At 57.9% G+C, this 26457-nt stretch overlaps 2 protein-coding genes across 2 annotated transcripts; both read left to right on the top strand.

Moving 5' to 3' along the window:
• Window positions 1-656: 656 nt before the first annotated feature.
• On the top strand, window positions 657-6533 carry ACVRL1 (activin A receptor like type 1). Its single transcript, XM_051776051.1, has 9 exons — window positions 657-1361; window positions 2582-2806; window positions 3109-3308; window positions 3393-3492; window positions 3793-3939; window positions 4022-4297; window positions 4653-4850; window positions 5968-6098; window positions 6195-6533. Exons 1-9 carry the CDS (start codon window positions 1295-1297, stop codon window positions 6327-6329), a joined length of 1479 nt encoding a protein of 492 aa, XP_051632011.1. The 5' UTR covers window positions 657-1294; the 3' UTR covers window positions 6330-6533.
• A 2057-nt stretch (window positions 6534-8590) lies between these two features.
• ACVR1B (activin A receptor type 1B) lies at window positions 8591-26384 on the top strand. The gene is made up of 9 exons (XM_051776030.1): window positions 8591-8757; window positions 17690-17929; window positions 18874-19122; window positions 19821-20051; window positions 20595-20762; window positions 21301-21457; window positions 21928-22052; window positions 22685-22815; window positions 23411-26384. Exons 1-9 carry the CDS (start codon window positions 8634-8636, stop codon window positions 23534-23536), a joined length of 1551 nt encoding a protein of 516 aa, XP_051631990.1. The 5' UTR covers window positions 8591-8633; the 3' UTR covers window positions 23537-26384.
• The last annotated feature ends 73 nt before the right edge of the window (window positions 26385-26457 follow it).

Below are 26457 nucleotides of genomic sequence, written 5' to 3'. Positions count from 1 at the left end.
GGAGCAGCAGCCCAGCTCCGAGGGGGTTTGAGCAGCCCAGGTCCAGGGCAGTTGGGATTTTAAAGCAAAGCTGATCCCAGCCCAGGTCCAGGGCAGTTGGGATTTTAAAGCAAAACTGATCCCAGCCCAGGTCCAGGGGAGTTGGGATTTTAAAACAAAGCTGATCCCAGCCCAGGTCCAGGGGAGTTGGGATTTTAAAACAAAGCTGATCCTGGCCCAGCCGAGGATCTGGATGGAGATCAGCCCGGCAACACTCCCAGCACGGGGCACCCGGGACCAGACCCCGCTCCTGCCCTCCAGCCCCCGGACCTGGCACCCGGTCGCTGTTTCCTCGCCGCGATCAACAACCAAGCGAGTTATTTCGGGGAGGAAAAGCCCATTTTACGGCGCTGCCGGAGCCTGCCGGGGTCAGCCGCGTCTGAGCGCGCTCCCGAGGGCTGGGCTTGCGTGACTCCGCTTCCCCATCAAGGCCAGAATCTAAACAATCTTGATTCCTGTCCCGGCAGCCCTGGGCTGGGCTCTTCAATTGCAGGAAACGGAGCCTTTGGCGTGTTTATGTCGGGAACCACGAAGAATGAGCCGAGGAGGGGCCGGCAGCCCGCGGCCGCGGAGCGGGGCAGGGGGCACTGGGGGGGCTCCGCCGTGTTTGCCTTGGCAGGAACGTCCCTTTTACAAGTCAAAAAAAAAAAAAAGAAATGGGAAGAGAAAAAATAGCCAAACTTCCCCCGAGGCACAGCAGGGAATTTTTGGCTGCCCCTGTTTGTGTCATTGATAAGCTCGGTGCAAAAGCCCCGCCGGGATCGAGCCCCGGACCGCGGCCAGCGGCGCTCGGAGGCTCCGGTGCACGTGGTGGGAGGCCTTTGAGCTCCATCCCAAGGCCTGGATCTTGCTGAACCTGGAATCTCCAGCGGCGCCGAGCCCGTGGGGGCCGTGGTTTTACGGAGCAGGAGCCGTGGGAACGGTGGGAAATGCCGGAATACGGATCGTTGGCACAAAGGAAGGATGTTGGGGCAGCGTGGGCAGGGCAGGGTCCCTGTCCCAGTGCCATCTGTGGTGTCCAGTGCCACGGCCGGGAGGTCCCCCAGGCTCGGGAGGTCCCGGGATGTGCTCTCAGGAAGGGCTGTACCCAGGATGTCCGGAGCCAAACTCCATTGGAAGCAGCACATCCCACCTCGCTCCGCCCGCCCTCTCCCTCTCCAAGTCCCCCCTCTTCCTTCCCAAAGCCCCCCAGGGCTGGTGATGAGCCCCTCGGGGGCGCAGGGGCTGCTCTCACCGCTCCGTTCTCCGCAGGACGATGCCGTGTGGAGCCGGTGGCCGCGCGGTGCTGGCCCTGATGACTCTGTCCCTCGGCCTCGCAGCCGGTGAGTACCAACGGGAGGGGACGAGCGGCGGGTTAAAACAAACCCTCGGCTTTTTGGGAGCGTCTCCGCCCAGAATAACCTCCTGCAGAGGGAGCCGGGGCTCCTCGGGGACGGCGCCGTCCCCAGCGAGGGGCTGTGTCCCTGCGGGACGGTGACCCACTCCCCAGGGAGGATCTCGGCTTAATTAATTAATTGTGGTTGATCAAGTGCTTTGCCGTCACCAGAGGGGAGACGGGGAAGGCGGGCGCCACGTGCTTTAGAGAGTGCTCCTTCCCAGGGGTGATGATGATGATGGTTGTGGGGAGGAGCTGCTCAGCATCCCAGGGGAGCACCGGGTGACCTGGGGGCGGATCCAGCTGCCCGTGTTTGTGCGGGGGGGACAGGGGCAGTGTGGCTGTGCTGGGGAGGAGCAGCAGAGCTCACTGAGGGGACGAGTCCCCACCGAGTCCCCGTCCTGCCCACGGGACCACCAACCCCAACCTGGCCTTGCCGCCACCCCACAGCACTGGCACTGCCTTTGGGGCAGGGGGATGACAGGCACGGGAGGGGGACTGGCCACTGCCAGACATCCCCTCGCTGTCCCCTCGCCGCTGGCCGCCTGGCTGCCCTCACACTGAACTCGCTGATTCCAGGAGGGATATTTTCTGCGCGAAAGGGCAGAGCTAAATCGGGAGTTCGGGACTGTGGCGCCCTCTGAGCTGCTCCAGCACCACAGCACAGGGAAATGCCTTCGGGGAAGTCAGGAAAAGCTCCAGGAAAGACGCCGGGTTTGGCATCCAGCTCCTGAAGCACCCTCTGGGAAGGCACTGGCTGAGTTTGGGGCTTTTGATCCCATCCTGGCTCCCGGCATCCGGCTCCCACGGCTCCCACGTCCTCTGGGACCCCACGGGCAGGATGTGAACCAGTGCATCCCAGCTAATCCCAGCTGCTGGGGCTGGATGCACAGCCCACCCAGTGCCTGTCAGGGGTGTGGGGACAGGCGACCCCCAGGTTCAGGGCTGGTACTTGGATTGTAGCTTTTCCAGGAGCTGTCAGGACGGGCTCCCTGTACTGAGCACTCACAGACACATTCCCCTTCTGGACCGTGATGGTCCCAGGCTGCCCACTCTCAAAAAATTTGGTTCAGGAGTCCCTAGGACAATGTTCCTGTCACCAAAGCCAGCAGCCACCCCATCCAGGGTGGTCCCGTGGCACAACGTGCCCCCTCCTCGTGCCCGCAGACGAGCTGCTGTGCGCCTGCGACGTGCCCTTCTGCAGCCAGCCCACCTGCACGGGCAAGGTGTGCTTCGTCAGCAAGAGGAGGGAGGAGGGGACCATCACCCAGCACCGGGGCTGCTTCTCCCAGAACATCCTGGAGCACTGCAACACGCCCGTGACGGAGCAGTACGGCATGAGGTGCTGCGAGTCCCGCATGTGCAACGCCGAGCTGGAGATCTTCCTGCAAGGTACAGGGCGAGGGGCAGAGCTGCCCACGCAGCTGGACACGTGGTTGGGTCTGCAGATCGTCCCTGTCCTCACTCAGCCCCTCCAGAGTCACCTTTTCCCAGGTGGGCAGGGCCAGCGAGGTGCCCTCAGGTGTCCCTTATTGGGCTGTGCCCGCAGAGCTGCCGTCCGTGGGGTTGAACCCAGTGCAGAGCCACCCTCTCCAGGTCCAAGCCCAAACCCCGAGGCCTCCACCCTCCCACCTCCAAGCCTGAGCCCCAAGACCTTCATTATCACGCTCCCATCTACCATTTCCCCCACCCAGGAGAAGATGCCCTGGGAAAAGTGCCTTCCCTGCCCAACCTCCTCCTGATGATCTTCGTCCCGCTGCTCGCCCTCCTCGTCCTCGTGGCGCTCACGGGGCTCTTCTGCTGGAAGGTGGCCCAGCACCGCCAGAAGCAGAGCGACCTCAGCGACACTGACCTCATGCTGAAGGCCTCCATGGTGGGAGACAGCACCTTAGAGGTGGGTGAGCTCCGGGAGGGACCCCGAGGTGTGGGAGGGTGGGGTGGCCTCTGTGCTGACCCCACGGTCGCCCCGGCTGTGCAGGACCTGCTGAACGACGACTGCACCACGGGCAGCGGGTCGGGGCTGCCCTTCCTCGTGCAGAGAACGGTGGCTCGGCAGATCACCCTCGTGGAGTGCGTGGGTAAGGAGCAGGGGGGGCTGCCCTGGTGCCCCAGCCGGTGCCTGGGCGATGCCACCACAACTTCAGGCCCAAGAGGGGGGTTGGACCCAACCAAAACCCCCTAAAGACCCCGAGTTCTCCCACTGCCCTGCTGCTGAGGGAGGGACAGAGGGGCTGGGTGGGTGGATGGATGTTAGCAAGGCCAATGGATGCAGCGCCGCTCCGTCGCTCTTCCACACGGGATCCCGGTGCTCCGTGCTGGGGGTGGGCAGGGCGTGGGGGTCCCAGGGGCTGCGTGGCACAGTGCCGTGGCCGTGGCAGGTAAAGGGCGCTACGGCGAGGTGTGGCGAGGCGTGTGGCACGGGGAGAGCGTGGCCGTGAAGATCTTCTCCTCCCGGGACGAGCAGTCGTGGTTCCGCGAGACGGAGATCTACAACACCGTCCTGCTCCGGCACGACAACATCCTGGGTGAGCGGGGGGCCGGCAGGGCTGGGGGCGTGGGGGGCAGCTGAGTGGGGGCTCCACGGTGCCAGCTCTTCTCCCTGCCCAGGTTTCATCGCCTCTGACATGACGTCGAGGAACTCCAGCACCCAGCTGTGGCTCATCACCCACTACCACGAGAACGGCTCCCTCTACGACTTCCTGCAGAGGACGGTCCTGGACGTGGAGACCTGCCTGGGCCTGGCCTCCTCCATCATCTGCGGCCTCGTCCACCTCCACGTGGAGATCTTCGGCACCCAGGGCAAGCCTGCCATCGCCCACCGGGACCTGAAGAGCAGGAACATCCTGGTGAAGAGCAACCGGCAGTGCTGCATCGCTGACCTGGGTGAGGTGGAGGGCTGGGGGGTGGCACCTCAGGGATTTGGGACCCCAGGGATGTGGTACCCTGGGATGTGTGACCCAGGGATGTAGTGCCCCAGGGATGTGTGACCCAGAGATGTGGTACCCTGGGATGTGTGACCCAGGGGTTTGGTACCCCAGGGATGTGTGACCCAGGGATGTGGTGCCCCAGGGATGTGGTACCCCAGGGATGTGTTGCCCCACGGATGCAGCATCCCAGGACGCAGCCCCAGCACAGCACTGACCGAGGCCAACATCCCGGCCTTTTACAGTTAAACTGGAAGATCCTAAAGGTCCTTCCCAACCCCAATGACTGTGATTCTGTCCCATCCCGTCCCCAGGACTGGCTGTCATGCACTCCCAGGGCAGCGACTACCTGGACATCGGCAACAACCCCCGGGTGGGCACCAAGCGCTACATGGCCCCCGAGGTGCTGAGCGAGCAGATCCGCACCGACTGCTTCGAGTCCTACAAGAAGACGGACATCTGGGCCTACGGGCTGGTGCTCTGGGAGATCACCCGGCGCACGGCGGTGAACGGTGGGTGGATCCCAGCCCGGTGGGTGGATCCCAGCCCCGGCGGCTCCGCTCGCTCCCGGCTCCCCGCGAGGCTCTGCTCGCTCGCTCTGTCCTTCCCTCCTTCTCTTGTTGCCTTTTTTTTTTTTTTTCCCTCCTTTCCTTCGCCCAGAAGATTAGCTGTAAATTATAAACACTGTAATCTAGTGTCAGCACCCGGCTCCCTGATTAAAGGGCCCATTAGGCTCAATCAGTGCTTTGTTTGTTCAGCGCTGATTAGAAAACAAGCAGCTCCCGAGCTCTGCCTGGAAAGCGGCCACGGCCCGGGACCTTCGGCCGCTGGGGCTTGGCTTGGGAACTCGGGAATGGGGACAGGGATGAGGTCCCCCCGCGCCGGGGAGGAACCTCCTCGGGGCTGCCCGGCCAGCGCTGCTCATCAGGCAAAGCCCATTAGAAGCATTAATTAAATGGTGGGTGCTGGCGGGTGAGGGGGGAGGTCCCCCCAGGCACAGTCTGGCCGGGATAATCTCATTTAGGGCCCCAGGGCTCCCTCAGATTACACATTTACTCCGAATTACCCCGGCCATGTGCAGGGACGACCTTCAGCCAGCTGGGTTTAACCCTTCCAGAATCCCTCCCCCTCCAGGATGGCCTCAGGGCATCAGGGATGGGGGGGCTCCAGGGGACCCCGAGGTTTGGGGGCTACGCCTTGGGGTGCAGGGAGCTGACGAGGGCTCGGGGCATCCCACAGAGGTTAAACCCTGCGGGGACACGGACATATGGAGGCACTAAGTGGAGATTAGCTGGGCCAGCTGGCCCTGGGGTGACGGCTGGAGGTGGTGGCAGTGCTGGGGGCTGGAGCTGGAGCTGGGGGCTGGAGCTGGTGCCGGAGCTGGTGTTCATGGTGGGGCTGGGGCTGGATTAGTGTCAAGGCTGGAGCTGGTGCCAGAGCCCCCAGCAGTGCCAGAGCCGTGCACTCCATGGGCACCATCACCGGCACATCCCACCGGCGATTCCCCCCGTGCCCCCCAGGGCAGGGAGCAGCTCAGCCATGCCAGACCCTCCGGGCACCCCGTGATGCACAGGATGGGGGTGATCCCCACACCCGCCCTCACCCCTCACGCCGCCCCCCTTCCCACAGGAATCGTGGAGGAGTATCGGCCGCCCTTCTTCGACGCCGTCCCCAGCGACCCCAGCTTCGAGGACATGAAGAAGGTGGTGTGTGTGGACCAGCAGACCCCCGTGATCCCCAACCGCCTCTTCTCCGACCCGGTGAGTCCCGGGGGGGGCCGCCCCCCTCCCACCCTGGGCCGGACCTTTGCCCCCCTTTAAACCCTTCCATTTATCCCTCTTTTTGTGCCTCCCCAGGTTCTGTCGGCGCTGGCGAGGGTCATGAAGGAGTGCTGGTACCAGAGCCCCTCCGCCCGCCTCACCGCCCTGCGCATTAAAAAGACGCTGAAGAAGCTGAACAATTCCCTGGAAAAGCCAAAGCCGGAGCAGTGAGAGCCGGGAACACCCTGGAGCCGCTCACGGGCTGCACTGGGGACTGCGGCGAGGCCGGTGTCGGGATGGCTCCGGTCTCAGAGGGGTTTTGCTCACAGCCCCCGCCTCTCCCACCCCTCCTTGGAGCCGTTTGGATTTGCAAGGACTGAAAAAAATAGGAAAAAAAAAAAAAAACCCACCCAAACCATAGGAGGAATCTTCCAGCCGGTTATAAAAATACCCCCCCGGATCCGTCATCCGACGCCGGCGCGTCTCGTCTGCCCGGCGGGGAGGGCAGCAGGTGCCCGGGGCTGGTGGCACAACCCTGAGCCCCCCCGGCTGGACACCACCACGAGGGGCACCGAGGACAGAACCATCCCCTGCTGCACCCCGAGCCCGCGGGGCATCCACCCACCCAGCGCTGGCACCGCCCTGGCACCAGTTCCAGCCCCGGAGCTGCCCAGACCTGCCCGCCCGGCGCTGGCAGCGGGAACGCCGCGGGCTCGGCGGCGGCGGCAGGAATTCCCCGGCAGGGCTGCGGTGCCCGGCGCGCCTCTCGCCGACGGAGAGGGATGAATTTCACCGGGAAAGGATGGTCCAAGGGCAGCATCGCCCCGCTCACGCCGGATCCACACCCTGGCACGTCGTGGGGCTCCCCAGGATGAGGAGCTGCTGGCGTCAAGCACGGCCTGAGCACCCCTCCGAGGTGGGGGTCCCGTGGCGGCCTGATCCTTCCCTGCCCAGCAGCCGGCACCCCCTTCCCAAAGAAGTGCCCTTTTGGGTCTTTGCCAGAGTTTTGGTGTTCTCCGAGGTGTTCCGGCTCCATCCCGCGTCGCTCGCCACCACCCCAAAACCCGCCCCGCGCTCCGGGCTGTTCAGACACGACCAGGACGGGACGCTCAGCAGAGCCAGCTTTGCTCCATAACTATTTAATTATTAAGATTTAATATATTTAATAAAGTGTAAAGCTATTTTATCGCCTAAGAGCTGCCAAACCTCCCGCGCCGGGCACCGGGCACCGCGGCAGGACGGGCCCCAGAGCTCCTGCCCGGCTCCATTTGCGGCTTCACCTCCGAGTATCCAATGGATCCGTCGGATCCTGCGGCAAACCTGGCTTCAGCCTTGTGCCAACCCTTTCCCGGTGCCCATGAGGGGCTGGGGCTGCTCCAGGGTCTCCCTTGGAATCGTCTTGGTCTGAGCCCAGTTAGGGACTGGCAGGAACTGGGCAGCGACGGGCAGCTGCTGGTTGTGGGTGGGGGATGAGGGGCTGTGGGGCTGGGCAGGGGTTGGGGTGCCCTACCTGGGGTTTGGGGTTCTCTGGCCAGGTTTTGGGGTGCCCTGCCCAGGGTGGCTCAGTCCCCAGGCAGATTGCACACACACACACATCATGCATGCACACACACAAATCATGCTTGAACACACACAGTATGTATGTACAGACATCATACATGATCCCACACACAGAAGTCACGCTTGAACATACACGAATCACACTTGTACATATCTCCCACGCACGCACACACGGCATACATGACTGCATGCATGCACATCATGTGTGCATAAACACATCACACACATATCACACACACATATCACGTCACACATATATCACACACATACCACACGCATATCATAGACATATCACATGTATCACACACACATATCACACACACATATCACACACACATATCACACACACATATCACACACATCACACACATATCACACACATCACACACATATCACACACGTCACACACATCACACACGTCACACACATCACACATATCACACACGTCACACACATGTCACACACACCACACACATGTCACACACATGTCACACATGTCACACATGTCACACACACGTCAGGCACATATCACACATGTCACACACGTCACACACACATCACACACATGTCACATGTCACACACATGTCACACACATCACACACGTCACACACATGTCACATGTCACACACACATCACACACGTCACACACACATCACACACATCACACACACGTCACACACATGTCACATGTCACACACACATCACACACACATGTCACACGTCACACACATCACACACACATCACACACATGTCACACACATGTCACATGTCACACACATCACACACATGTCACACACATGTCACATGTCACACACACGCCCCTCCCTCCCCTCCCCGTGGCGCCCGCGCGGCCCCGCCCCTGCCCGGCCCCGCCCCCGGCCCCGCCCCCCGCGCCGCTGGCCCCGCCCCCTCCGCTCCCCCTCCCGCCGGCGCTGCGGCCGCTCCGCTCCGAGGCCGCGGCGCTTCGCCCGCCATGGCCGCCCGGGCCCCCCGCTCCCCGCCGCCCCCGACCGCCGACCGCCGGCCCCCGCCACCGCCCGCCGCCCCCCTGCTCGCCCTGCTGCTCCTCCTGGCCGGGCCGCTCGGCGGGGCCCGCGGTGAGTGAGCGGCGGCGCCGGGCCCGGCCCGCACCGGGCACAACATGGCGGCGCCCCCGCCCCCGCCGGGAGGGGAACCGGGGGCTGGGGGGGGTCGTGAGGGGGAGCGGGGGGCGATGGGGGGAAGCGGGGGTGAGGCGATGCCGGGGGGCTGAGGGAGACGGGGGGGGCCGGGGCCTGCCCGGGCCTGGATCTGGGTGGGGGCTGTGGGGCAGGTGAGGGGGGGGCGAGGCCGGGGGGGAGATTTTAGGGGGGTTCGAGGGCGGTGAGAGAGGTTTGAGGGGGCTGGAGGTGCCCCCGAGACGGTGAGGAGGCCCTGAGGGCTCGGGAGGGGGGGCACAGGTGGGTGTTTCAGGGTGGGGAGGAGGAATTGGGGAGGGGGGATCCATGGAATGCGGGGGTCCTGGAGGGTGGGGGGTGAGAGGGGTGGAGGGGGAGCTGGAGGTGCCCCCGAGGCTGTGAGGAGGCATTGAGGGGTTTGGGGGCAGGGGGGGGACACAGGAGTGGGTGTTTCAGGGTGGGGAGAAGGATTTGGGGAGGGGGCTCCATGGGGTGGGGGTTCCTGGGAGACTGGGGGGCTCTGGAGACATCAAGGATCTCGTGTGAGGGTTCTTTGGGGGGGTCCAGCCTGGCCGGGGGGGCTCAGGGGGCTCACAGGGGTGTGTGGTGCGAAGAGGACCCTGGAGCTGGTTTTGGGGGGTGTCCCTTTCCCCCTCTGAGATGTCTGGGGAGGGCAGCAGCAATTGGGGCTGGGGGTCAGCTCCCAGTGCTGGGGGGTCCTGTGATGCCGGGGGATGCTCCACCGAGGCCCCCCGTGCTCACCTTGGGAAGAGATCTGGGAGCCTCCAGCCTGGCTTGAGGGGATAATGAAGGAAATTGGGATTTATGGGCTTCTCTCAGAGTGAGGATGGGCTTGGGGGGGCCCCTGGGAGTGGGTCCCAGAGACATTTTGGGCTTGGCACTGAGAAGGGGGTCAGCCCAAGGTGGGAAGTGCCACCGTCGATTTGTGGAGCCTGTGGAGTTTGTCACCTCTTCCCATCATCCCGTGGCCCATCCTGGGGGGGCTTTGGTGGCCCCCCCTGCCCTGGAGATCCGTAACTTCCAGCCCCTCTGAACCTGCAGTTTGGAGTTTTAAGGAAAGGTTTTAAGGAAACCTTCCCCAGCCCTGAGCCTCTGGGTTGGAACAACTGTAAATATTTGTTTGGAGGGAGGGAAAACTCTTTGTGTTGCTCGTTTGTTCCGTGCTGATTCCGTTCCCTTTACCTGGCGGGGTCCTGCCGCTCCCGGGGGACGAGCGAGGGGTCTTGGCTCTGGATTTGGGACGAGCTGGGCCCTTTTCTCCAGAGGAGGGGCCTGAAGGATCTCTGAGCATCCAGCAGGGCACAGAGGACGGGCTGGTGGCCGTGGCCTCCGGTGTCCAAGGCTCCCCAGCCCAGTGCAGCTCCGTGGCTGTCGGGGCGATCGCTGTTGTGTAACTCGGGTGCCTGTTCCGACAGGCTCCACGCTGGAATATTTTCCTCCTCCTCCCCAGCCTCTCACTCTTCGGGTTCTGCATTCCCAGCCGACCGTCAGAGGGTAATAACTGTGTGTGTCTGCAGATCTGGACTTGTCAGAGCCACGGAAAATGGCTTTAAACCTCACCTGGGCAGCAGGTGAGGGTTCGCCTGTGAGTCCCGGGAATTTGGGAATGGAATTGTGTTTTAGGGGGTGTTTTAGGTGCGCTTTGGTGTAACCTCAGGTAAAACCCAGCCCGAGGAAGGGGTCTCAGTTCCTCTGTGATGAATGGCAGAGCAGGATCTGATGGGACTCGCTGCACAGCTGCTCTCAGGCTCTCACTTAGGTGCAAGATGGTGTTTATTAAAAAAAATAATCGTAATTAGTAAACAGGAAAGGGCCACTTGACTGCACGAATCCCCTGGAAACTCGGCGACTCCCGGCGCCTTTGATTTTGGCCTCTGTGAGTGACTATTGTTTCCGCTCAGTGTGCACTGAATGGTTTTATTCAGTCCAAGGTGTGAGCTCAGCCTGGATTTGAGGGAGCTGTGCTCGTGGAGCGAGGGGCAGGATGGCAGGGACCAGGGAATCCCCCTGGGAATTGTTTGCTGCTGGAGCAGCCATGATGCACGCTTGGCGTGCCGGGGCTGCCCTCACTATTGTGCTTTGTACCACACATTTAACAGCTGCTTGTTTCAGGGAAGGCTGGAAAAACATCCGAATTTCTGCAGTGCTGGGGAGCCTGAGCCTCTGTGTGCCAGCAAACAGAGCAGAAAACACCCCTCCAGCCCCTTCCTTTCAAAAAAAAAAAGGAAAAGAATCAAGAGAGGTGCCTCTGCAGTGATGGTTCTGGGGTGTTGCGGGTCAGCTTTGCTCGAAATAAAGCAGCAAACCCACCGTGGGGGACGATTTGGGGCAGCAGATTTTATCATTAACACCTGCTGCAAATATTTACCCGGTTAAATCAGGCAAACCCCGCGCCGGCCGCGACCGCCGTCCTGCCACTTTCCAAGAAAGCCTTTCTCTGACTGGAAATTAGAAACAGTGTCCAACAAGCATTCTTGAACTCCTCCAGCTCCTTGGCCAGACAGCTTGGGTTGGGTTTTTTTTTCTTTTTCTTTTTTTTTTCCCCCCTCTCCCTGGCGCTGCCAGGAGTGGATGCTCCGGAAACGGCTCTTGCGAAAGGAGCGAAGGCAAACGTCAGTTCTGTCAGCGAGCAAAGTTCACTGGGCGGTGGTGACCACTGGGAATGTGTCTGCCCTGAGCAGAGCGGGCAGGAACTGCTCCTCCAGAGGGTTTTACAGGGATGAAATGCCAGGTGGGAGCTCTCTTGTCCCCTTGATTTAAGCCCCTGGGTCTCGGCCTCCCTGTGCTTTGCTTGCAGACATGTATTTGTTTATTTTCAGCAGCAAAACAGCCTTCCCTGCACTTTAAATCCCCTTGGTAGCCCTGCTGCCTTCTGTGGGCTTTTTGGAAGTACGGGTGGGTTGCTGGATGTGGGAATAGAGACCACACATTAAACAGCTTGTTTGTACTCTGGAAAAGCCAATTGCCTGAGAAAAGCCAGGGTGGGTTTGAAGTGTTGGAACTTTGGTAATGACCTGGGCATCAGGTGTGCAGGATGTTCTTCCACAGCACTGGTGTGGTCTGGTGGCTCCTCAGCTGGTTTCCTGACGAGTTTAAACACAAAATGGGTGTCAGACCAGAGCCTGGAGAGGGAATTCGGAGCCACATATCTGTGTTCCGAGTGGAAGAGCAGCAGCAGAAACATCAAGGCTTCTTCTAATTACCCTCTTAATGATGAGACTCCTGTCAATTCCTTATTTACAATTCATCTGGAAGCTCCTTTGTGTTCCCTGAGTCGATGCAGGGAAAGTTCTGCACTTTAAAGGCACGTTCTTCCTGCCTTTTCTCATTTTTTTTTTTTCCATTTCGTGTGTTTTCTACTCAGCCATGCAGCCTTCACGTCAGGTCCAACCTGTGCCAGGGGACTGCAGCCAGCTCAAAGAAATTGAGACTCTTATTTCCAGCTTGAAATATCCCAGGATAATGTTTAGTTTCTGGATGACTTGCGTGAAAGTGCTGCCTTTTTTTTTTTTCTTGCTTTTTTTTTTCTTTTTTTTTTTGCAGCTAATTTTAACTCCCTTTCGTTTCGCGGCAGCAGGTCAGTGGATTTCATAAGCACCAGCAAGAAGCAAAAGGGATGTTTGCATCCAAAATAGCAGGAGAAGTTGAAGGGGCAGCGAGGTGTGGGGAAGGTGCTCGAGGTGGTGGTGCTGTGTCTGTGGAAGGGCAGGGTCTGGGCTCGTTTCTCCTGCTGCTTTGTGAGGAAACGGGCTGTGGGAGCATCCAGAATTGTCCTTGCAGGGATTTTGGAGGCGATGGGTGAAGGTGGAGCTGGGTCTGGGACTTGGGGGAGACACTGGAGGGGTCGCTTTGGACTCGGGTGTGTCCCAGCAAGGGGTGTGGGGATCCCATGGTGGATGCCAGGCAGCAGAAGAATGGAGGTGAAGCTGAAGGGCCACCAGGATGATCAGAGGGATGGAGCAGCTCTGCCATGAGGAGAGGCTGGAGAATTGGGATTGTTCAGCCTGGAGAAGGGAAGGCTTTGGGGTCACCTCATTATGACCTGAAGGGAACCTGCAGGAAAGGGGGAGAGACTATTTCCAAGGGCCTGGAGTGCCAGGACAAGGGAGAATGGCTTCCCACTGCCAGAGGGCAGGGTTAGGTGGGATATTGGGAAGAAATCCCTCCCTGGGAGGGTGGTGGGGCCCTGGCACAGGTTGCCCAGAGAAGCTGTGGCTGCCCCAGCCCTGGAGGTGTTCAAGGCCAGGCTGGAGCAGCCTGGTCTGGTGGAGGGTGTCCCTGCCCATGGCTGGATGATCTTTAAGGCCCCTTCCAACCCAAACCATTCCAGGATTCCATGATAATGACAAGGAAATCTTTGTCTTTAAAGCCTTCATCAGATGGCTCAGTCTGCCCTCAGCCCAGATTTTTGGAAAGGGAGCTGGTTGTTTTCTTGGAGGGCTGTTCCTGGGGTGGTACAGCTGAACATGGAGCACAAAGGGACAGCTGGACACACCTCTGCTCCCTCAGCACGAGGGAAGGGATTTTATTTCTAACCCTCTGTGATAAAGGTTATTCTTTATTTCAGCACAGCATAGAGCCAAGCACTGACAGATATTTCTGTTTTCCAAGCGTGTTTACACACGTCCCTCTTCATTAGAGCATCTGAAGAAGCAGCAGAGCTACAAAGCCAATTGTTTCCCATTTCTCTTGCTAACATTGTGCTGCTGCAGCATGAAACCAGCACTCCCAGAGTGGGGCTCATTAAGTTTGGTGCTGCACAGAGACACAATAAATTGCAGCTCCTGTTGCAGAGCCTTGGAAAGGCTCAAAGTCAGGGGAGTCGTTCTTCCAGCCCAGACTCGAACTGTTGAAAAAGAACAGCAGCCACAATCGCCCCGAAAAAATCTGTTTATCTGGTAAATACGTGGGTGGTTATTGGCAATTTTACCAATACTCGTCTTCAGGTTAATTATCTTCATACATCTTGATCAGGTGGAGTTCTCAGCCCTGAGAAAATGGCATCTTGCTCCGTGTGCTTTGGGGAGGCGCTGGAAAACGCGTTCCAGGAGGTGGTTGCCACCACTGCAGGAGGTTTTGCTGTGAAACTTTCCCCCCTGTCTCGCTGCAGAGACATCTTGACACATGAAACCCTGTGCGAGGACGAGTCTGTGCAAAATGAGCTCGGGGAGTTGCTGGGAGAGGAGGAGAAATGTTCTTTGCCTGTCAGAGCTCGGTGTTTGGGTCTCCCTGGAGTGCAGAGCTCGGATCCACAGCCCCCCCCATCACCTGTTTGTTTGGATCCCTGGTGGGAATTCAGGTTGCTTTGAGGGGGGGATTTGGTGGGAGAGGCTCTGCTCGTGTTGGTTGATGCAGAGGACACGGACACCTCCGTTCCCCGGGATCCTGTTGGGGCTGGCACTGGAATCTGGGAACATCACAGGGAGCAGAAGCAGTTCTTGGGTTTGGAGGAGCCGAGCCCTGGGCTGGGGTAGTCCAGGATCAAGGAGAGTTTATCCTTTGGCAGCGCTGACTGCCCTTCTGTTTTTTGGGAAGCAGAGAGGCCCCGTTTTGCTCCGTGTAAACACCGACCTGCTCCATCTCTCCAGGAGAACAAAGCCTTGTCCCTGGGACCTGCAGCTCAACGCTGGGCTTGTTCAAACAGCGTCTGTGCAGGGCTGGGCTGGGCTGGGAGTGGGGTGTCCGTGTGGGGAGCTCATGGAGCGGGCTCTGCTCCAGCTCCGCTCGCTCCTTCCACGCAGACTCGTCCCCGGGCGCTCCGGAGGGGGGAATGTGCCTCCCCGGCTCTGGGAACTGCTCTTTGTTTTCCCTCACCCCATCTATTTCCTTCAGCCCAGGCAGTTTCTTTTATTAAGTAGATTATATGTTTTGCTCAATAGGAGCTTTTCTTCCCCAAGAAAAAAAAGAATGCTGTTGGCATGAAAAATCCTTTTATCCGCTTCTTGTCTCCTCCTGCTTCGCCCCGGCTGCTCCCACAGCACCCAAGAGATACCTGGTGGGTGGCTCTGCTTCCCTGGCCATCTCCTGACCCCCACCCAGGGGCAAACAACCCTTCCTTTTGCCTGGCTTCTGGTGTTACTGATGGGAGAAGAATTTTTCCCCCTGGTTTAATCGAGCTGGAGCTGCTGGGCCTGCACGGGTTGCCCTGTAATTCTGCTCTTTGCCGGGAGCTTCCCGGTGCAGACAGGCCTTTCCTCCCTGGCACACACAGAAAATTGGAGAGTTCCTGCCTGCAGCCTGGAGGTTCTGGCCAGGAATATCTGGAAAGCCCCTTGAGGGTCGCTGATGAGAATTGTAAAGGAGCACAGACGTGTGTGCTGAAGGCTCCGTGCTCTTTGTTCCCGCTGCTCTCCCACCCTGGGGATTTTGGAGGTGCAAACAGTAGAATTGAAGTTAAAAAAAGAGCAGCTGTCTCAGAGGGGGAATGGGGTGAGAGGAGGCCGTGGGGCATCCCCCTCCTTAGCAGGAAATTTTGGCTTTCTGCACAGAGCAGATAAGGATCTCAGTCTGTCTCTGCGCCGGGGCTCTGGTATCGTACCTTGCAGGTAAACTGATTTTTTTGTTTTTATTTTTTTAATCCTACAAATGCAGCTGAGCAGACACAACCAGCTCCTCTGCTTTCCCTCTCAAAGGCATGCTGGGTTTCAGGCCAGATACTTCACTCAGGCGTTTACAAAATCAGTTTTATTCGTGCATTGAAGTGCTTTGTTTACTTGGGAGCTTCTGGAAGCAAAACTGCCACAGTCTGAATCTTGGGATTGAGACCTCAGAAATGAGTCTAACAGGACCAAAGTTCAGTTTTGTTGTCTCTAAATCAAACTGAACAGAACCTACATGGTGAGATGTGTGTGGGTTAAATGTTTTTAATTTGTACCTCGAGTTTTTGATAAGTAATAAGGGAGATGCTTTAAAGCACCATTTCCTTTTAAGTGAGACATGAAGGCAGGAATGTGCCCTGGCTGCTCTTTGCCATCTCGGGTGTTCATAAAATCTCCTTTATCACCAACCTTTGTTCCCCCAAGTGTTTGTATTTTTCAGAATTGTCTTGTCTGTGCTCTGCTGACCACATAAAACCCTGATCTCGGAGCTCTTTGAGGTGAACATCAGTGGAGGGGTCTTTTCCTTTTGCTATTAAGTTTCCCCATAGAATCTGCTGAATCCATGGATGCTCTCCACCCTTCTCGACATGGATCAGTCTGAAGGTTTTCCCTGTCCTTTTTCTGTCCCATGTCCCTTTTCCTTGGCCTGTGCTGAGCACATGGTAGTAGGTGACATTTGCTCATGAGGCTTTTTAAAGGCTTCTCACTCTGGGTTTTAATCATAGAGTTGTAGACTCATGGAGTCTCTGGAGCTGGAGGGGACCCACAAGAACCACCCAGTCCAACCCTCAACCCTGCCCAGGACACCCCAAAATCCCACCCTGTGCCCCAGAGGATCATCCAAACACTCCTGGAGCTCTGGCAGCCTTGGGGCTGTGCCCACTGCCCTGGGCAGCCTGTTCAGTGCCAACTACCCTCAGAGATCCAACCTAACCCTCTTCTGACGCAGCTCCAGAGGTTCCCTCAGGTCCTGTCACTGGTCACAGGCTTTTCAGTGCAATTTTGGATCTGTTGGTCCCAAACTCCCCAGCAGCCACATTTAGCTCGTCTGGAACAGTTCACAACAACAGCTGGAAAACGAGGAGCAGCGTCCAGGGAGAATTAAGTGAACAGTAATGCAATTAGGCTGATTGATTTACCCAGGACTCTGGGATGAGGGCTAATGGGTGTCTTCCTCCTAAAGGAACCCCGAGTAAATCAGGACCAGCTTGGTTTTTGTTGAGCTCAAGGTAACGTGGCCCCAAACACGACAGAGTGTCGAGGCTGTCGTGTGGCTTTACCCCGAGAAGGTTCAGGTCGGCCTGGGGAGAGTCAACTGTGGCACTTGTACCTTTTCAAACCCTTCTGGAAACCCTCCCTACCCGAAAGCCCATTTCTGCAGCGGGTAAGGGCAGGTTTCGGGTTCCCTCCGGGGGGAGGCTGGGAGAGCTGATGAAAGCTGGAGAAAACCCGGCGTGCTGCTAAACAAGCCCCACCCTTCTTCTTGACATTGTTGGATTCCTCTTTGTTCCCAAGGATGGCAGGGCCTGGGGATTTGCTTACAGTTTTTCAGGCAGCTTGAGAAAAGCACAATGACAGCTGGGAGGCGGAAAAATGTGGGAATCTGCCTCGGAGTTTCTCCTTCGCTCTTTTGCCCGAATAATCTTCGTGGGGAGCAGGCAGAAAGCCAGGAATTTATTTGACCCCAAGGTAGTGTCTCGGATCAGGAAAGCAGTTGCTAAATAAGTGACTGATCTAGCTGGGCGTGGCACGCTTGGCTCGTGCAGTCGGCTGGGATGGGGTTTGGGTTGGCATCTGCCAGCTGCTCCTGGGCTCCGGGAGCCGGGGTGGTCGCCCCTCGCCAGCCTGGATCAGGCAGCTCCTCCTGGAGCCTGGGCAGCCAGGCTGGGGGGAATCACATCCATCAGCTGGAGCAATTGTTGCGTTTGGTTTGAGCCTGACCAGAGGTTGGGCTGGGAGTGGAGCTCGCCCGGTTTGCAGGGGTGGCTCGGGGCACGGCCGGTGGTGGTTGCAACAGGGGCAGACAAAGGGCTGCCTGGGCAGGCACCTCCTGGAAAGGCTCCTCTGCCTCCACGCTGGGTTTCGTGCTGAAGTTGGGTTCTTGCAGGCCTGAAGTCCTGAGCTGTGACTTGTGCTGTTCTTCAAGAGGCTGAGAACGGCCCCTCCAAAACGGAGAGTTTGGGGAAGGTTTCCTCTCGTCCGCGCTTTCGCCCTCGGTGGGTTTTAAGGGCTCGCTCTGGTTTTGTTTCCAGCTTTGACATGTCTGTGCTCCGACTGCAAACAAGCCAACTCCACCTGCGAGACGGACGGCGCCTGCATGGTCTCGGTCTTCAACCTGGACGGGGTCAAGCACCACGTTCGGACCTGCATCCCCGAGGCCAAGTTGATTCCTGCAGGGAAGCCCTTCTATTGTCTGAGTTCGGAGGATCTGCGGAACACCCACTGCTGCTACTCCGACTTCTGCAACAAAATTGATTTAATGGTTCCCAGCGGTGAGTGGAGAGCGGGATAAGTCGGGTGTTTGAAGCGGGGAGGAGAGGGGCCGTCTGGTTGGGATTGGGAATTCGCAGTTCTCGGCCCTGTTTTCAGTCATTCCCTTTGGTCGATGTGTGAACTGGAGCGCTGGGTTTGCTTCCCTCGTCTGTAAAGTGGAAATAACAAACTACTTCAAATTAAAATGGGAATGTGTGTGTGTTCCCCGGGCACAGCCCGCCCTGAGCTGGACCTGCCTTTATCAGCTGGAGTTGCTTCCTTTCCAGCACTCCAGATCTTTTCAGCGCTGAACACGAGTATGGGAACGTTGCAGCAGCTTCAGAGCAAAGTGTGTGGGGGGTGGAGGGTGCCTGGGCTCAGAATACACCAAGGGGAAGCAGCCCTGCCTCTGTGAGGGTGTGGGAAATGTCTGCTTCTCATTCCTGGGCCACAGAGGGCATGTGGTGCTTCCTCCTACCTCCTGCTCTCCGTTTTGGGCTGCTTTCTAGTGGGTGCTGTGGAGACTGCAGAGTCATTTTCCTCAGGAGCAGGGGGGAGGTCTTATTTGGGCTCAAAATGACAAAAATTTAATTGTTGCCTTCAGGTGCAGGTTCATTGGTTGTTGCAGGGCAAAGGGCAGAGAAGGAGCAATGAACCCTGACCGACTGGTTGAGTTCAAGTGGGAGGTGAACTGCAGACTGTTCTGGAAGATTCAGCCCAGGACAGGCTCCTATCCTCTAAAACAGTGAATACCCATGATCCCTGATCCCAGGTCCATTTTCTTTTGGGGGTTCCAGCTGCATTTTGCCTGCCTGGTGCCTCGATCAGCCTCGTGTTGATGTCCCGGAACAGCGAGCTAAAATTGTCCAGGCTCTGAGAGAATAATTAAAACACAAGAAGAAAGCCCTCGAGGGAGTGATAATTTTCTCAAAGCGTCTGTTCTTCTTCTCCCTTTCCTGCCAAGGGCACCTGAAGGACAACGAGCCCCCGTCGAGCTGGGGTCCCGTGGAGCTGGTGGCGGTGATCGCCGGGCCCGTGTTCCTCGTCTTCGTCGTCATGATCATCGTGGTCTTTGTGTTCCATCACCACCAGCGAGTCTATCACAACCGCCAGCGGCTCGACATGGAGGACCCCTCCTGTGAAATGTGCCTTTCCAAGGATAAGACCTTGCAAGATCTGGTCTATGATCTCTCCACCTCTGGCTCGGGCTCAGGTACTGTGGGACGGCGGGAAGTGACCGAGGAGAACTTGGAGTTGTCTCTTCGGGCTCGTGGTTGCCATGGCTTTGCACAGGGGTGTTCAGGGTGTTTGGCATGAGTAACCTGGAGGGAGGGTTAAATTCAGTCGTGTGGTCACCCTGTGTCAGTGTTGGGTTAAAGAAGGAAAGGAATTTTCCAGCAGGTGGAAACTGTAGGAAAACCCACAGAGGCAGAGAATGTCAGAACCTGCCCAGGGAATAAACCTTCAGCAGCACATCTGCTGCTCTACAAAGTGTTTGGGATCTCTTCCATGCACGCTGTGGGCAGGTGAGCTCCGTGCTCTCCACAAGCCACGGCAGCGACGTTGGGACTCCTTTCTTGAGAGACATTCAGGGGGTTTTCTGCTTTTTAGCAGAGCCTGACTTAAATGAGTTCTGTTCTTTGCATACTGAGGCTGAAATTCCTTTGATGTGCCGTGGAGCAGGAGTTCCCTGCCTGCTCCTCTGCTTCAAAGCGAAATGCAGATGCTGCCTGAGCAGTGGCACAGCCCACACAGGAGCCACCACCATCCCCTGCTTTGGGCCTTGCTCAGGCTGCTGGCTGTTATCAGCCGTGGAGCCTGCCGGCTTCGAGGGTGTTCTCCAGGCTCTGGGGTTTCAGGAGGTTCTGCTGCTGCCACAGGGGTTCATTCCTGCCCGTCCCCTGTGCCCAGGTTTGCCGCTGTTTGTCCAGCGCACCGTGGCTCGGACGATTGTCCTGCAGGAGATCATCGGCAAAGGCCGCTTCGGGGAGGTGTGGCGAGGCAGGTGGCGTGGGGGCGACGTGGCCGTGAAGATCTTCTCCTCCCGTGAGGAGCGCTCCTGGTTCAGGGAGGCAGAGATCTACCAAACTGTGATGCTGCGGCACGAGAACATCCTGGGATTTATTGCTGCGGATAACAAAGGTAAGAGGTGCCTCGGGCCCGGGAGCGGAGGCTTCACCTGGGTGCAGCCTGTTCCATGAAGAAATGTTCCCTAATATCCAATCTAAATGTCCTCTGGCACAGCTTGAGGCCATTTCCTCCTGTCCTGTGCCTTGTTCCCTGGGAGCAGAGCCCAACCCCCACCTGGCAACCCCTCCCGCCAGGAAGTTGTGGAGAGCAAGAAGGTCCCCCCCAAACCTCTTTTTCTCCAGGCTGAGCCCTCCCAGCTCCATTCCCATCTCTGGACACACTCCAGCCCCTCAGTGTCTCTTTTGGGAGTGAGGAGCCCAAAGCTGACCCCAGGATTGGAGGTGTGGCCTCACCAGCACCCAGCCCAAGGGGACAGTCACTGCCCTGGTCCTGCTGGCCACGCTCTTTCTGATAGGAGCCATTTCTGCTCCCTGACTTGCCCCAGGCTGACTGATCAGTGCAGCCTTATCCAGCAGCTCTGCTCTGTCCCAGAAGGGTGGGGGCTGCTCCATGATGTGTGGGACCTGCCTGAACTCCGTCTCCTTCCTGCTGCAGACAACGGGACGTGGACTCAGCTGTGGCTCGTCTCCGACTACCACGAGCACGGGTCCCTCTTCGACTACCTGAACCGCTACACAGTGACCATCGAGGGCATGATCAAGCTCGCCCTGTCTGCTGCCAGCGGGCTGGCCCACCTGCACATGGAGATCGTGGGCACTCAGGGTGAGTGCCCAGTTGGGAATCCTCGAGGGGAGGCTAAAGCAGGACTGCTCAGGGGGGGCTGATGTGCTGCCCAGCAAACCCTGCCTGAGCCTGTGAGTCAGCCCGGCTTCGACTGGTCCTTCCTGACCAGAAATAGAGCGGCTGCTTTGGCTGGGAAGTGGGTTATCCTGGCGCTCGCTCCCGGGAGTTATATCACCATTTCACATCCCATCCTAAAATTGGCGCTGCCTGGGTGGGATGTGAGCGCAGGCAGCAGCACCAGCACAAACTCCTGACGTCGGTGGGGCCGCGCCTGTGCTGGGACGTGGAGTTCACGTCCCTCTTGAGGCCTCTGGATGCCACTGCATCAGCGGCGCCTCCGGAACGCCACCGGAGCCTTTTCCCACCGCAGCCCTGCCCCGGTCCCTCATGGATCCAAACAGGAAAATGTGTTGCAACACCGGGTTTAACGCCCTGAAATCCGGCGCTGCCTCCGCGCCGGTTCGACAAACGGATTTCCCCAGTTTGACCCTCGCTGCTTTTTGTTTTGCTCTCTTAGGGAAACCTGGGATTGCTCACAGAGACCTGAAATCCAAGAACATCTTGGTGAAGAAGAACGGCACGTGTGCCATCGCTGACCTGGGCCTGGCTGTCCGGCACGACTCCGTCACCGACACCATTGATATCGCACCCAATCAGAGGGTCGGCACCAAACGGTAGGGAAACACACTCAGAGGCATCAGAGTGAGACTGGAAATGCCTGAGCTGCTGGTTGAGCACTGGGGGAATTCTCTGTGTTCAGCATTTCCCAGTGTCTCACAGGGAAATGTGCCCAGGTTGATGCCCAAGACACATCAGTACCTTCAGTCTGAGAGGGGTGGGCCAGCCACGTAAACCCAGCACCAGGGAGCCTATACCTGGCAACAGGCTTGGCCAACCTGCTCTTGGGAGCCTGATGTGTTTTGGGGACACAAAAACCTCTTTTTACCTCTTTTCCCTTCCTGCTGTTGTTTAGGAGTTATTTTCTTCGCTCTGTTAGACCACGGGGCCCAGTTCTGTTCTGATGGTTGGCTGTGCCATGCAGAGTTTGGTCTGCTGGGAAGTGCTGTGTGGGGAAAACAGATCAGTTACTACCTTCCAGAGAATTCCCTCTCTGAATGAACACGCTGTTCCTTTCTGCCTGCAGATACATGGCCCCAGAAGTCTTGGATGAAACCATCAACATGAAGCATTTCGATTCCTTTAAATGTGCCGATATCTACGCCTTGGGCTTGGTCTACTGGGAGATTGCCCGAAGGTGCAACGCAGGAGGTAACACCTTGGTGTGCTGTGCCATGGGCTCTGCTTGCTCCTGGGTCTCCCAGCCTTGGGCTTCCCTTTGCTGCTGGGGAGGTTTGAGGGAGAGCTGGGCTGCGGGAGGACGTGTCCCTGTGTGTTGCCACTGAGGGAGGAGCAGAGGTGACCCACGGCTGCTGCTGAGCCTGGCCAGTGTGAGGACATGGGGGTTGATGCTCCCACTGGTGTCTGGTGTTACTTTGGATGGATTTTAAGGACATGGTGGTGCCCACTGGTGGGGGATTTCCCCCAGATCAGTACAGATGTTTTGGCACGTGCAGCTGCAGCACCGTCCCACGTGTGACAGCCCCACTGTCCCACGTGTGACAGCCCCACTGCCACTGAGATCTGGTGACCCTGGCTCCGTGCTGGGAGGTGCTGATCCCAGCCCGCTGACTCTGTTCCAGTTTGGGCAGCTGCATTTTATTTTCCCTGAATTTTTCCTGTAAACCCAAATCCCAGATTCTGCGTTTCTGTTCTAAATAAGTGCAAAGTGTTGACGCATCTCAGCAGTGAGTCATGGAGCCCAAACCCGCCTGCCTTCAGCGAGCTCTGTGGCCGTGATTCCTTCTCCAGGAATTGCATTTTTCCCCCTCTCTGCCTTCCAGGTATCCATGAGGAGTATCAGCTTCCCTACTACGACCTTGTACCCTCTGATCCTTCCATCGAGGAGATGCGGAAGGTCGTGTGTGATCAGAAATTACGGCCCAACATCCCCAACTGGTGGCAGAGCTACGAGGTGAGGTCGGCTTCCATCCTCACCTCCCCTTCCTCTGCCATGAGGAAAGGCTGAGAGAACTGGGATTGTTCAGCCTGGCCAAGAGAAGGCTTCGGGGTGACCTAATTGTGGCCTCCCAGTACCTGAGGGGAGCCTGCAGGAAAGATGGGGAGAGACTATTTACAAAGGCCTGGAGTACCAGGACAAGGGGGAATGGCTTTACACTGTGGAGTTGGATGGGATATTGGGAAGGAATTCCTCCCTGGGAGGGTCGGGAGGCCCTGGCACAGGTTGCCCAGAGAAGCTGTGGCTGCCCCAGCCCTGGAAGTGTCCAAGGCCTGGTTGGACGGGGCTTGGAGCAACCTGGGCTAGTAGAAGGTGTCCCTGCCCATGGCAGGGGGTGGGACTGGATGATCTTTAAGGTCCCTCCCAACCCAAACCATTTCATAATTATCCTGCAATGAGGTGAGTAAAGAGTGAGCGCCGTAAGCTGAGCTCTGGTTTTGGGGGGGGTGTGGAGGGTGTCCCAGTGTCCAGGCAGAGCAGCAGCCTGGCAGAGCGACGTGGGGCCTGGGGGAGAGCAGGGCACTGACATCCCTCCTTGTTTCTTGCCCAGGCACTGCGGGTGATGGGCAAGATGATGCGGGAGTGCTGGTACGCCAACGGAGCCGCCCGGCTCACCGCCCTCCGCATCAAGAAAACCCTCTCCCAGCTCAGTGTCCAGGAAGATGTGAAAATTTAGGCTCTGAGCCTCAGCAGGAAGAAACTGCACAGGAGCTGCCGTGCTAGAGTAGACATGTGATGGAGGCCTACCTCGTGTTTCAGCCCAACCTACTGCTACAACCAGACAGCGGGACCTGCAGGCTGCGAGGCGGGGGGACGGAGCCTACGGAACCGCTCTCTTCCCTGCTTGGGTATGAAACAACCCGAAACCTTTTGTGATCACCTCCTGAGAGCGTGGAGACCGGAGAGGGGACTTCACCCGAGGGATCTCAGCCACGATCGTAACTCTTTGTTCCTTTAACGGGAGTCCCTGTAAAGTTCGGCGCGCGCTGGGCACCCCTCGGCGGGGTCGGGGCCAACCCGGGGCGCCCGGTGCCGGGAGTGGGAAGGGAAAGGGAAAGGTTTCTCTTGCCGTTGCTCTGAGGATTTTTTTCCAAGGGGACTGGCACGCCGGTGCAGAAAAAAAGCGAAACAAAATGGTGCTCCCTTTTCTGAGAGGCTGAGCCGGAACAGTTGATCAGCTTCACGAAACCGTTTCTCTCCCCCACCCCACCCACCCTTCCATTTTTTTCTTAAGCTTGAAGAAGTCCAGCCGAGCGCCCCGGCGGCCGTCGGGGCGCCGGCGTCTGCATGCGCGAGGCGCGCGTGTCCCTGTGCCTGGTCATCTCCTCCCTCCGTAGCCGTGCGGTGTCTGCCCGTGGGTGGCTCATCTCTGTCCGTGCTTCCCCCGTGCATGTGCAAATCTCGAGTGTCCCGTTTGTGAGCTGTTGCTGGTGCTCTCCTGTGCTGAGTTGTGAGCGTTCGTGGAGCTTGGACAGGCTGCTGCAGAGCGGATCCTCGGCTCCCCGGCGGGGAACGTCCCGCCAGGCCACCTCACTGCCACCCTGTCCCTTTTTTTAAGACAAAACAAAATAAGGAACTGAGAATCACTCCTGGAATCCAGGGGTGTTTTGGTTTTTTTTTGTCTCGAACCCCTGGGGTTTGTAATTCCTGGTAGGGGGGAGCTGAGATGTGTCAGAGATGGAGCAGGCGCTGCGCCCGGCCTGCAGGGAAAGCAGGGGACGGTTCTCCTGGGAACACAATTCCCAAGTCCACCATCCAGGCAGGATTCTGGGGGCTGATCCACGGGATGCCGGGTGCTGGGGGTGCTCTGCACCTCCCGAAGGCCCCAGTGTGGGTTGGGAAATCAACGTCCATCTTTTTAATATAGGTGTATAAATATCTCCTGATGTGGAAGTGGCCATGTCTTAAGTGTGGGGTGGGGGGGGCCTGCATGGATTTTTTTTCATTCAGCGTTGAATCCGGGTGAGGAAGAGGTGGGATGACTTGTCTGCAGTGAACATGGAAGTGAGGGCTGAGGCTGCCCTGCTGATTTTGGCAGTCGTGGTGTGGGGGTCAGGTCAGTGTCTGCGGTAGAGAACTCTGAAGCCATAACTTTTAACTGGAGTGGTTTTGATTATTATTTTTTTTTATTATTGTTGTTGTTGTTGTTATTATTATTATTATATTATTATTATTATTTTCTGGGAGGGTCTGGATTTTAACTTTTTTGAATATTGTTAATTCTTTCTAAGAGAAGAAAAACAATCTCTAGTTATTACCTCTTGACCTGTTGGTTTGTAAAGAAATCACTGCAAAAAAAAAAAAAAAAAGGAAAAAAACCAAATGCACAGCTCGATTTACACTGGAACTGTTTCTACTCTGACCTTGCTCCTGCTCTCTAAGGTGAGGTTTCATCTCTGCTCCGGCCGCCGGGGTTAAATCTTTATTTCAATCCCTCTGTTCTTGCTGTCTGTGTCCCTGTCCATGTGTCCCCCCGACTCCCCCGTCTGTCTGTGACCTTGTGTAAAGTGAGGAGTGTGGTTTTTGCATCGTGTTAGGAGCCCTTTTTGCATCCCCCCCCGAGGAGTTGGGAGCGGCGCGGAGCTCCCGCAGCGGGATCGGGGTCCAGCTCCCCGTCCCATCCCAGTTTATCTCGGCTCCCAGTCCCAGCCAGAGGTTCCCACCAGTCTCTATTTCCCTGAAAACCTGCGTTAAGAAGCCCAGGGGTTGGCGGGCACTGCCCAGCGCTGAGGACTCTCCAGCTGCTGGCACAGGCCCCGGGGATGCCCTGGGAGCTGGGGAAGGACGGGCTGGGCAGGAAGGGACGTCCCCCACTGGGAGGTACTGCGGGCTCTCCCTTGGGTCTCCCATCCCTGTGCCCGTGCAGGCCAATTCCCAGGGACGCTCTGGAGGCTCCAGAACTTGCACTGACTCCCCCCCCTCCAACTGTAGCCACACATGCACCTGCCTCAGCGCCAAACCAAACAGCGCCCGGCGCGCGGGGTCGGCCCGGGTCAGGCACGAGGGACGAGGGAAGGGCGACACCCCTGCGAGCAGCATCCCAGGAAAAGGAAAAGCCTGGTTTGGGAGACAGAGAGAGATGGGGAAAACCAGGCGGGATCCGCGGCGGGAACGCTGACCATGTAGCATTTACACAGCACTTTCACGCAAAGCCGTGCCCGGGGGGTGCCAGCCGAGCTGGCTGGGAGCACATAGGAATCTCTGCCAGGCTCCAGGCCTTGCAGCAGCTCTGGGAAAAAGCAGCATTCCAGGCAGTCCCGAGGGGAGCCCAGTGCAGGCCGAGGAGGGGGGTCCATCAGCGGTACGCGGCTGCAGGACAGAACTCTTGGTACTTCTCTGCCCCTTTGATTTGTTTGGTTTTGTACATTTTTTTCTTAGCAAAGGACTGTAAGAAAATAGCCACTTAGCCACTTTACCTCTTCAGTATGCAAATGTACATACGGTGTAAGATAGGAAATCTTTTGTTTAATATAAAACCAGGCTGTCGATTTCTGCTGTACATTATTAAAAGTTTGTTTTATTCACGTGAGGTGTCGGAGTCTCTCAGTTCACTGGGAGGGGTGGGAAGCACGGGGCAGATCTCAGGCCCCCAGAAAA

The sequence above is a fragment of the Manacus candei genome, unplaced genomic scaffold (assembly GCF_025592945.1).
Source record: "Manacus candei isolate 608988 ecotype Guabito, Panama unplaced genomic scaffold, ASM2559294v1 h1tg000424l, whole genome shotgun sequence".
NCBI lineage: Eukaryota > Metazoa > Chordata > Aves > Passeriformes > Pipridae > Manacus > Manacus candei.
Note: the sequence above shows the minus strand (reverse complement) of the source record. Positions and strands in the feature narration are given on the sequence as shown.

What these genes read in the sequence shown, in the direction of transcription:
- ACVRL1 (XM_051776051.1), top strand. Translation starts at nt 1,295, where the DNA reads ATGCCGTGTGGAGCCGGTGGCCGCGCGGTGCTGGCCCTGATGACTCTG. An exon ending in GCTGGAGATCTTCCTGCAAG is followed by an intron (nt 2,807 to 3,108) that starts GTACAGGGCGAG and finishes TCCCCCACCCAG; the next exon opens with GAGAAGATGCCCTGGGAAAA. An exon ending in ACCGCCTCTTCTCCGACCCG is followed by an intron (nt 6,099 to 6,194) that starts GTGAGTCCCGGG and finishes GTGCCTCCCCAG; the next exon opens with GTTCTGTCGGCGCTGGCGAG.
- ACVR1B (XM_051776030.1), top strand. Translation starts at nt 8,634, where the DNA reads ATGGCCGCCCGGGCCCCCCGCTCCCCGCCGCCCCCGACCGCCGACCGC. An exon ending in CACCTCTGGCTCGGGCTCAG is followed by an intron (nt 19,123 to 19,820) that starts GTACTGTGGGAC and finishes CCCTGTGCCCAG; the next exon opens with GTTTGCCGCTGTTTGTCCAG. An exon ending in ACTGGTGGCAGAGCTACGAG is followed by an intron (nt 22,816 to 23,410) that starts GTGAGGTCGGCT and finishes TTTCTTGCCCAG; the next exon opens with GCACTGCGGGTGATGGGCAA.